This window comes from Brienomyrus brachyistius, chromosome 19 (assembly GCF_023856365.1).
Source record: "Brienomyrus brachyistius isolate T26 chromosome 19, BBRACH_0.4, whole genome shotgun sequence".
NCBI lineage: Eukaryota > Metazoa > Chordata > Actinopteri > Osteoglossiformes > Mormyridae > Brienomyrus > Brienomyrus brachyistius.
In genome coordinates, this window is record NC_064551.1 from 12,886,061 (window position 1) to 12,897,051 (window position 10,991).

The window sequence follows — 10,991 nt, forward strand, 5'->3', positions numbered from 1 at the left end:
GGGTTATCGCTGCAACTCCTTAATAAGATTACTAATTAGAGGATTGATGGGCTGAAGAGTCCTCACACCTGGGTTTGAACAGCTGACTTGAGGTTACCCCAAAAACCTGCACACACACCAGCCCTTTGCAGATAAGATCGCCCACTCCTGGTCTAGCATGTTCTAAACTGTTCAGTTGGCTGAAGTGTTGGAAAAGTTCGAGTCATGAAGAATTCAGAGGAGTCCAATGCCTGATTAAAATATACCACTAACCTACCCTGTAATGTCACACGTGAATGAGTCAGTCTTCATTCACCAGTAGTAAGAGTAAAATAAGCCGGATTGCAACACCCAGCCAAACGATGATCCCATTCAAAACAACATTATGAACGTAAGGTGGCGGTCCAGCGAGATTTCACAACGCATTTATAACTATGCAGTATATTTCTTAAGAAGCTGATGCATGTCCCAACAAGTGGCCATACATCACAATGCATAATTAACTCCAAGCAATGGTTTGACAGCTGAAATTAAAGCAAGAATCAGCAGCAGCAGCCTGGCCTTGAGGAAGGGACGTCTCCCTCGCCCTGCACCTTCCCCATCACCCATCATACGCCTCCCCGGTGCACACTGGAGAACCTGCAGCTTCCATATGTCACCTGTCTGGGACGTCAAAGCTCCCTCGAATAGAGTCCAAACGATGGCAACAAAGCAAACAGCAAACCTCAGCTGCCTGCCCCCCCCCCCCCAACCACACCGCCACCCCCCCCCCTTTATAACCAGACAAACAACAAATTACACACCCGGCTAAGGCATGCAAATCCGGTTACCATTTTCTGCAGGCTTCTGGCGTGACCCCGAAAACGAGCTGGATGGGGGCCCTGCCGTGCGACTCGCCGGGACCGTTTGAAGGGGAGGACGGGTTAAACGTGGAGCAGAGGGGCCACGGAAGTGCCCCAGCTCTGGGGAACCCCTCCCTTTCATCCGACCCTGCCGGCGAAAGCACTCGAGCGACGGTGGCAGTGGAGACGGCAGAAACGCCTCTCCAGCCTCTTAGTGTCAGCTGTTTGCCGGATGGCAGACAGAAAAAGACTGACCAGAACAAGAGGAGAGACAAAGGCGCTGCGTGAGGCGGGCCTACGGGCCCCCCGCGCCCCCTCTGCCGCGCGTCCGCGTCTCACATGCGGATCAGAGGTGCGAGAATAACCTTAATCATCCCTTAACACCTCTATTGTGTTTCAAAGCGGCCACAAGAGACTGAAGAGAAGGTCTGAGGAGGACGCCGAAAGCTCGATCGGGGTTTATGGAGAACAGATATCCTCAACTACATTCTTCTGAAACAATTCCTGGGCCCTACATGGATCTGAATGGAGAAAACTCAGAAAGAAGCAAAGTATGCAGAGAACAATATGGACCCAGTGGACAACTGAACTCCACTGAACAGCAGAGCCATCCACAAACAAAGCATCTCTGCACCTACCGAAATTCAAAACATTCAGGTAATCAGCCATAATGTCAAAAGGAAAGTTCGAAAGCATGTTTCCCTGCCCTTCTCCAGGTCTTCCACAGGAAATGCGCTCTGCCTCGCAGCAAACATAGGTGTTTAGCCGACTGCCTGCGGGAAAAGTTCAGCTCAAGCGCCTCTCCTGTTTTCACGATGAAAAATGCAGCCTGGCCAGGCCGCAAAAGGTCACGCGCTGGACTCGCGCACGAAAACAGTTGTCAGCACTCCCAGGAGGCCATTAAAGTTCAAACGTGTCGTAAAGCAGCGTCATGCGGCGTCCCCTGCCAATCGGGGCAGGAGCCCCAGGACCACACCGGCCACGCATGGTTGCTCCTTGGGGTTGGGATAATGAGGAGTCAAACACAGCCCACTCCGGGCTCGTCCCTAATTGTGCTAGAGATCGCTGTCACCAGGAGAGCTCAGAGAAGGTGGGGGGGGGGGGGGGGGGGGGGCGGCACGGGGGAACAGACAGCAGGCGACGGGGGAGAGGACAGAGACAAGGGGGGTTCGGTCCCCGGAGGGGGTGGCCTATTCTATCGCGCCCCGGTTACAGACTCACAGCCGATAATGTGAGCTGTAATTAATATGGAAGCAGGGGAGAACACGGAGCCAGGCTTGGGGTGTCGTGTGTGTGCGCGTGTGTGTGTGTGTGTGTGTGTGTGTGTGTGGGGGGGGTCAGAAAACGACCTGCTCGCTATGCCCGGCCCTCGAGCGGCCGCCCCACGCGAGCTTCTGCCCCCCCCGGAATCCGACATCAAAAATGATTTAGCGCCCTTATTTGATTTCGGTCCAATTCCCAGGAAAGAATGGAGACAGGCCTGCAGTCTCTTATTACATGACGGAAACCTTTCGTGTCTTAATATATAGAATGCCTAGCTAAGACTGCACGTTTGGGCTACTCATCGCCGACCGCCGGAGCAAGAGGCCAGCGCTGGAAACACGCTGGACGATAAATCTTCCGGGATGACAGTTGGGAATGCGCCGCATCACACTGCACGACCAGTAAAACTTCTTATACCATTAAAAAAAAAAAAAAAAGATAATAATTGAAGTGCCCTCACACGGCAGCGTCAGAAAGGGCCTTTTCCTTTCACCTTCTTTTTTCTTTCAAACTGAAACATATTTGCAACACCATCAATTACCCAGTGAGAATGAAAGTGGAACATTAATTGAATGGTTGCAATTTACATTTGAATGGTTTAAGGAGCGTTATTGAATGCATAGTCAAGTATCGCGACTGCCATGAAGTTAAGAGGGAAATCCAAGCTTGCGTTATTAAAATGCTCTGATATAAGAATGACTGACTTTCTATGAAGCATTTCTGCTATTAGTTTTTATTTATTTATTTATTTATTTATTTATTTTTAATAAAACACACAAGTCATTATGCTTAATTTCTGCCCCAGAACTGACGTAAAACGTGATTTTTTTATTCTGGTTCCACATAAACAGTTGAGTTCTGTGTAAAAAAATACAAACACTAAAGCAAAGTTAAGGGCATTTCCTCAGCTGTTATAATATTATACGAGCTTTGGGACATTACATTCCCAAACTTTTTATAATGTGAAAAAAATGTCAAAACACAGTATCTATCACACAGCGACTGAAAATCAAGAATTCCTTTGGTCCTAACATTTTTAAATAAAATGTATCTATTATTCATTCCCAAAAGTGCGTATTGACAGACATATTGGGACTGACTCATTTCAGCTCTTTTTCTCTATATTCTCCTCCGGTCACTCGCTTTAATCTCAGAGTCCTGGATTTCTCCTTCGACAAAAAACAGAAACAGTCTCCACACCGGCAACACTGAAGTGTCCCACATCCTCCATCACTGATTGCTTCGCAATATGATGCATTACTATTGATCACTCACACACGGCGGCTCAAGCCTGATGGTGTCACTGTCCGTGGTAACGGACTCAGCAACAAGTACGCCTCACCGCTACATGGCGGCTAACCAGAGACCGACCTGTCAAGCTAACCGCTAACGCTGCCGCTATCGTGGGCCAGCCGGCTGGGCCTTCGACCACAAGGACCACGGCCGCTCTCAAACACTGATGCCGATCAGCAGCAGGGAGGAAGATCAGGCTCCTACGTGAATGCTGGGAGAAAGAGGGGACTTGGAGCATATGGCAGAGATGGGGTGAGGGGGGGGGGGCGGGGGGGGGGCATGGTAAACCCAAGCAGCAGAGAGGTTTGGGTTAAACAAGCAAGCTTTGAAAATCCACGGCTGGCTTATAGCTCGTCCACATTCAAGCGGTTAAAAACTTCTGATCTGGCAGTTCCTGCTCTCCTATAAATACCGATATAACTATGTCACCCACATGCCCTGAATGACGCGGAAAATACTTTTGCGCAAACAGCCAGCTACTCTCTGAAAAAAAAAAAGGAGAAATAGAAATGTACAGTAGTAATTTCTCGGCTTTCACACACCGGTGTTATTTACTCTGTAAACAGAGCGGCGAGGAGAGAAGCGGCGGAAAGAGGCCTGCCGTCAGGACAGGTGTGTCACGCGATTCCTGGCTAATATCAGCCACGGCCAGCGCGTTAGCAGCCCATTAACAGCGCATTCACGAGTGCCGCGCGGGCCGCGGACAGTATCATCCCCATGTCACGCACAGGTGAAGCCACAGGCACGACAGGAAGTCGCGCTTCACATAGCAGAGCAACACCAGTACACTATTACACAGCACAGTCTCACGGGCTAATAAAGCAGGTCAATTGAAAGGGTCGCCCCAGTGCAGTTTTAATTACTCATTATTCTCAGTGTCCATTTTGCCAGGTACTATTATTATTATTATTATTATTATTATTATTATTCAGGGAATGTAGGGGAGGAACTAAAGATGAGCTACAGGAAGAGACTGCAAGGAACGGACAGCGAAACGCCGCGGTAAGAAAAGGCCGCAGTCCATTGACAATCTGATAACCCTCCCAGTTCAAAGACAAAGCATCATTCAAGTGCAAATAAAACACTGATTATCAGGGCCTCCCATCAGCTGGAGGAGGGAAAGAGAGAGAGAGATGGAGAGAGGGAGGGAAGGAGGGGTGAAAAAGAACACAACCGACTGTCTCCTACATTGTGAAGACCTTCATCATAGCCGCTACACCAGCTCCCACCAAATGAGATGCAGCCTCGGGCTGTGTATTAAAAATGCATATCAAAGCTAAGGAAAATGGACAAGAGAAGTTGTAACTAAATAAATTAGCATATCTAACTACTAAAATGCCATTCACACTCTGGCTTAAGTAACCATAATGCATAATACAAAGGAGTCAAATAAAAATAAATACATAAAAATACAATAAAAATATCAGCCGGAAAAAAAGCCCGGTGTTTACTTGTTCAACTCCTAGCTTTCGGTGTTAAGTTCATCCATAAACTACAAAGGCATTGACTGTGTGCTGTTTTAACAACTATCAAAAAAAAAATCTTATGGAAAGATCCATGTCTTTTTGATTGGTGCCACATCTCTGTAGCTTTACAGTCTAATTACCTTCTTAAATCCTGGAACATGCCTGAGGTCCCTGGAGGGCTAATTTAAGCTCCTGTCTTCCATTCTAGTGTACATTTAACATGAGATGCTAAACTACGCGGCTGTTTATATCCCGCGCTGACATTTTCTTGCAATTTAAGTCAAATTATCAATACTGAAAAGTATTGTAATATCAGCAATCTGAAAAATTCAATGTAAACAAGTACTTCATTCTTTCAGCGTCCGTTTTTTGCGCAATAAATTCAGGCAGGTATTTGGTTCTTTTAACAACCGTTAGTCATTTTTTTTAGTCTAAATTAAACTATACAAATAAAGCGTAAAGTTCTTTTACAAATAAATTATGGTAATAATTTATTACTCATTACAATATTTACATATATGAAATACTGAAACTCGATATATGAAATATTCAATCGGGATGAACTGTAATACGTCATTAAACGACTTGATAGCCATGCCTGACTCTGTCAGCCATCTGCCACGAAATTAACCAGGCTCGTTTATCTAATCTCTTCAATATTTCCACAGCGGGCCACGATTCTCCACTTAGACGTGAAACGAGGTTTGCCACGCTGGGCTCTCAAGCAGCGCTCGCCGCGCCGCGATTAGCGATCGTGCCTCCGGAGCGCGCGTCCGCAGAGCCGGCCGCACACCCGGCGAGCGCGGACGCGCTTTCAGCCTGACATAACAGATGCCCGGAAGTGTTTCTGCCTGACACTTAAATCTGCTCAAATTCCTAATAGGCTTCAGTCCCCGCTGCTGATCTATTAACTAGCCTCCAAATACACTTGTCACTTGCCAGCTAATAAGCGGGAAAACTTTCGAAATAGGTCTATTAATTTTTGGCCATCGAAAATAAGAACAACAAAGTACTTGATCGGAATTCCGTTCCCTCACATCATGCCAGCAAATTTTACAGGCTTATACAAAAGCATCACTACTAAAAACGTTACTACTAGGCTATGGTTAAGAAACAGGACAGCAACATTATAACAATAAATTATGAATATGTGGTGTCTTATATTACAATGACAGCTCACTTTGAATTTATCATGAAAAAAATGTTTTCTTCACTTTTTGCCTCATATTCAAATTTTTCAGTTAAGCAAGTTGGTGTCTTCGCGTCCATACCCCTTTGCTTGTAATAGATTACAGGGATCGATATTTTGGGCAAAGTTCAACACAAGATGCGTGGACACTGACAAGAGCATGAATACTGCAAAATAATCTGGAATTAACAGATGAAAAGTATGCCTTCAAATCAACATAATTTACAGCAAGCCCAATGGTTGGAAATCTGCAGATGCTTCAAAGCAATAAGATCCCATATATTTTGGTTTCGGGACGGCGAATAAAGGCAACATAGGTGATGCGGTATCTAGCAAAATCTACCACAACAGCATCGACAGTAGTAACAATAACCCCGATAAAAGCGGCTTATAACTAACTCGTTAATTATTAATTAACGGAACACAGTTATTGTCACTTAGAGTGGCTTTTTGAGAAAGCGGAAAAAGAACCGAATTCGTTTCCCTGACCTAACCGTTTGTTTAATTACACTACATATAAATTTTAATTAGATTATAAATACAACTAGTGTATGTGCGATTAATAATGCATTTATGCGCACCATTTATTTTTAAATAGACAACAGTATCAGTTGGCGACGCACACCGCACTCTTAAAAAAATAAAAACTAATTGTACTTACATGATCAGCTAAATTAGTTGAAGATCCTGAGAGGTCGTCAAGGTCGGACTTGGAGCTGCCATCACGGTCATCAATGACAAGATCAATGGGCATTTTTCCTTTTAGACAGCTAATGTACCGGTGGCAGAAATTATCGCAGAGTTCGTGCACCTTGGAGGAGAAACGGAGAATACGTGTGACAGCTGCAGATTTCAGCGAACCGATTTTAAAATGCTCCTATTTCAAAGACTGCAATATTCAAAGCATAAAATTGCTAGAAAAGAAATAATTAATCACATGGCACTAGAGCAACAGGTTAAAACGTAGGAGAATACAGAATTAGATCATAAGTGAGTATAGGTGTGTGTTACACCATGATCTCCAGGAAAAAAAAGACGATCCAACAACGACAACAGCAGCACAACAGCAACAAAACAATGACAATAATAATAATTATATAATATGAGATTTAAGATTAAAGATAACAAGGTCAAGATTACATATATAGATATTTGTTGTATCAGATTATTTAAATAAAAGTAGCTTTCGATATACTAAGCCTAAATAGGCCCAACATTACCGTTAAACAAACCTGTATTAACCTGAACATCGATTATCAAGCCTAGTGCATAATTGCATTATATATATATATATATATATATATATATATATATATATATATATATATATATATATATATATATATATATAATACAATTTGCTATCGTGCAGTACTTTTTAGCTTTTCATAAACATGTTAAGGTACATGTTATGTCACGCATCAAGCATTGCGTCACATATTTGCGTTACAGTTTACCTTTTCCAGTTCTAAAAGATGGAATCGCAATACTTGTATGGCTTGTATCATCTGCAACGAGAAGTAACAAGTTACGTTCATCCTCCTTATCACAGACGATTCCTTCAAAAGACAAATGTTAGACTTTCTATTTTTTTATTTATAATTTTCTCCCCACCAGAAAAAAAAATAAAAAATTAAGAAGATATATCAATTGTGAATGCAAAGGGGATGAATGTAGATTCGAGCAGAGTACATGTTATTGGATAGCGAGAAGGATTATAACACATTAGATCACGGCCCGTGACATTCAAAGAGGAGCCTTTTTTCATTTAAATGGTTAGCATTAGCAAAGAAACGCTTCCAAGAAGAGTCACTACGGTTAGCCTTCCCTAATCAGTGACTTCCCCCGCGACCTCCTATAGCGGAGCACCGCTTTGCCACTCGACAGTTTCCCCCTTGTTCACTTCAAAGAAAACTGCCAAAGAAACATTTGTTTTGTGCTTTCGTTTTGGATAACAAAAGTGCAGCTTTCAACCTCAAAACAAGACGCACTGAAAAGAGCCTCTCTGCCACTTGAGAATTAAAACGTAAAATGAGAACATGCAACACGCTTACCAAATTGTCCAACTCTGGATTTGAAGAAAATAAAGGTTTTTCTGCCCGAATCTAAAATAAGAGAATGTTATTTGGCATCGTTAATACTATTATTATTGCAGCGCGCACATATTCTGTTTTAAACTTATGAAAACACGCTCTGAAAAACTTACGCAAACAGCACCCCTGCATACAATTTCACTATAAACATGATCAGAGAATTAAATTAAAGAAGTGTTACAGGCATTGCTGGGCGCATCATCTTTCCTCGCATATGTACACGTTTAAAGGACAGTGTCAGATATTCAAAAGTGACCTGTTTGGCAAACACTGCAATATCCTCGTTGAACGAGTCCGAAGAACAGACATCGCCGCCTGCTACACCAGGCTCCCGCGGCGTGCATGTGGCCAGCTCGCACTTCTCAAACACCAGGGCGAGCAGGGGGAATAACGGGTGACTACAATAAGAAAACACCACAACAGTCTTTGCTCAGCTTCAGTATTAATAAACAGAAAATTAACGCCTGGAGGAAATTGATAAAAGGGCTTTATTTAGCCAAAAACAATAGCGGTATTTCATCCCTTCTTTCTTTAATTTGAATCCTAAATATTAATGCATTTTATCTATCGTATTATTTCTCAGCAAGCAGAGTGACCAAATTAATCCCTGAACTACTTTAATCAGAATGGGTTTGCACGGGCCGTGTGCCTGTCATTAAAATCTTCTAAATATATAAAAACATCAACAAAACCTACATTAAAACACTTGTGTGTCATGCTGATTGGCCTGTAATTTCAGATGTAAGTACTTCGAAATAATGTTTTGTAATTATATTTTAAACACACGCACGCACAATATAAAACCTTGAAATTAAATCTGAGACCAGCGGGTTTGCTGGCAAAGCGTACGCATCTGCAACTCCTATATTATTGTTTTTTCCCCCTTTATTTTCATGTTAAATATGATTTATCTCTGTATTTATACATAATTTATAGTGTTCAAAAAACAAAACAAAAAAAACCATAAATTAATTGGGGTATATTTCACGGAACGTTGGTTTTAAGTTCCTAATCAGAGCTAAGCAGCAAATTATGCCAATATTTTTTTACACGGCAGCGTGCATCCGAGGTATTTAAAAGAAGTTGAAAGTCACTATTAGACGTGACTACTAAGAATAATTCAGCAATATATTCTGATCTCAGACAAACATTTTGAGGATGATATAAAATATATTTTAAAGACCTACCCGTAAATCTGATCTTTATCCCTCTTTAAAACATCGTTGACAGCCGAGCCCATACTAGTGGGCATTACGTTGTGCGGTGCATGTGCCCCATAATGCTGGCTGGCATGGAGTGGAGGTCCGTGATTCAAGTGATGGACTTGGGGTAGCGGCCGAGGAGCATGCGGGTCCCCGTACATTGACGTCGGGACTCCGACTCCGTCCATCCCACCGTAATGGGCCAGTTCATCGTACTAGAAAGAAACAGAGCGGAGAGTGAACGACCCAAACGAGTAGCGCCGATCACAAAGAAACAACTTATTTTAACTAAAACAACAGCTTCCGAAAGCATAAGCGCGGGTAGGTGGAAGAAACACAACGCGAGCCTAAATCGTAAGTCTTGATCATAATGTCGATCATTTAAGCTTCCTCCGCAGTAACTGAGAACGGTAGTCGTGAAATTACCAAAAACATTTTTAAAATGCGATTCCCAAGGAGTGAGCCACTTTCGTGAAGTCGCCAAATTATTTAGTAGCTCCTTTAAAAAAACAGCGTAATATCAACTGCAGCAAAGATCGCCGGCTAACCAATCGCTGTCTGAAAGATTGACGAGTATATACTGTAAGAATGTTTAGTTATAAATATTTTAAGTATTAGTCGATATCAGCTGAAGCTGGCGATCGCAGAGGCCACCCTACAGTGGATGTGTAAACGCGAGTGTTGGATATTTTCAACGCACCCTTTGCGCCATCAGGCTGCTCTCCAATAAACTCCGGTATGTGCCGCCTATTCAATATCCCAGTCCGCTCAGAAAGTGGTATAATCGTAGGATCCCTTTTGCAGCCAACTTAGAGAATTCTCATATTATCCGCTTTGGTTAAGAACAATCAACACCAAGAGTTTCGCTGGGCTTTTCGGGGGTGTTTTTTTCCGCTTCTCCCCCCCCCAAAAAAAAAAAAGAAATTAAAAAACAATGTAAAAGCACAAAACACCAAAGGTCACAATCGGCCCATCAACAACCGGCATGTAACTAAACTGTCGTGTCCCATGGCTTTTTGCCACTCCAGCTGTCAATCTGAACCAGGGCTTGTCAATGTAATGAATGAATGATGGTTGGTGATGATGTTCATGCGAGGATGAATCTTTAAGCCCGATTTTCTTCCAACAGCTCCCGTTTCTCCCTCTGTCTTTAGGTCGCTATCTTATAATTAATACCGTGGAAAAAAAAGAAAAGGCAATTTAAATGAAGACTCTGCCGTTGTGATCTTCTCTTTTCCTTGTGGGTAGCTCGTCTGTCTGGCGGTCTGATGTGAGTGAGTGTCAGCGAGTGTTGTCAGGTTGACTGCTGGCTTGCTTATAGAACCGAGTCAGTTCGCAGCGCTGATCGGCGGGAGAATGAAATGACGGAACCCGGAAGTACTGGTGGCCATAGCCAGTCCTACAACAGCTCTTGAAAGAGAGGAGAGACCAAAAGCTTGTGATCTGCAGTCTATACACGAGGGCTGCTTCAACTCCGCACGGGGGGAGCCAAAACACCGCATCTCCTCGCATAAAGAGTAAAAGCTGATCCGAAAAGCACGCGTCTGAAATCTCGCTAATTCGCTATCCTTATTCGTATTATTAGTCCGTCTTTTTAAGAAATATTACCGCTATCGCTGTTTTTATGCAGCACCGTACGGCGATAAGCACTCACTTAATTGTGC

At 43.3% G+C, this 10,991-nt stretch overlaps 1 protein-coding gene across 3 annotated transcripts in view; it reads right to left on the reverse strand.

Moving 5' to 3' along the window:
* meis2b (Meis homeobox 2b) overlaps positions 1-10,715 on the reverse strand; it is a 59,643-nt gene extending 48,928 nt beyond the window's left edge. The window contains exons 1-6 of one of the 3 annotated variants that reach the window (XM_048985939.1): positions 10,028-10,715; positions 9,313-9,542; positions 8,382-8,523; positions 8,087-8,137; positions 7,490-7,540; positions 6,694-6,843 (exon numbers count right to left, since the gene is read on the reverse strand). In XM_048985939.1, the coding sequence (XP_048841896.1) occupies positions 6,694-6,843; positions 7,490-7,540; positions 8,087-8,137; positions 8,382-8,523; positions 9,313-9,542; positions 10,028-10,039 (636 nt within the window). In that variant the 5' untranslated portion in view covers positions 10,040-10,715. Of the gene's footprint in view, positions 1-6,693; positions 6,844-7,489; positions 7,541-8,086; positions 8,138-8,381; positions 8,524-9,312; positions 9,543-9,753; positions 10,002-10,027 lie in introns of those variants that run through there. The other 2 variants (XM_048985942.1, XM_048985941.1) reach the window with 2 other exon arrangements.
* Positions 10,716-10,991: the final 276 nt, after the last annotated feature.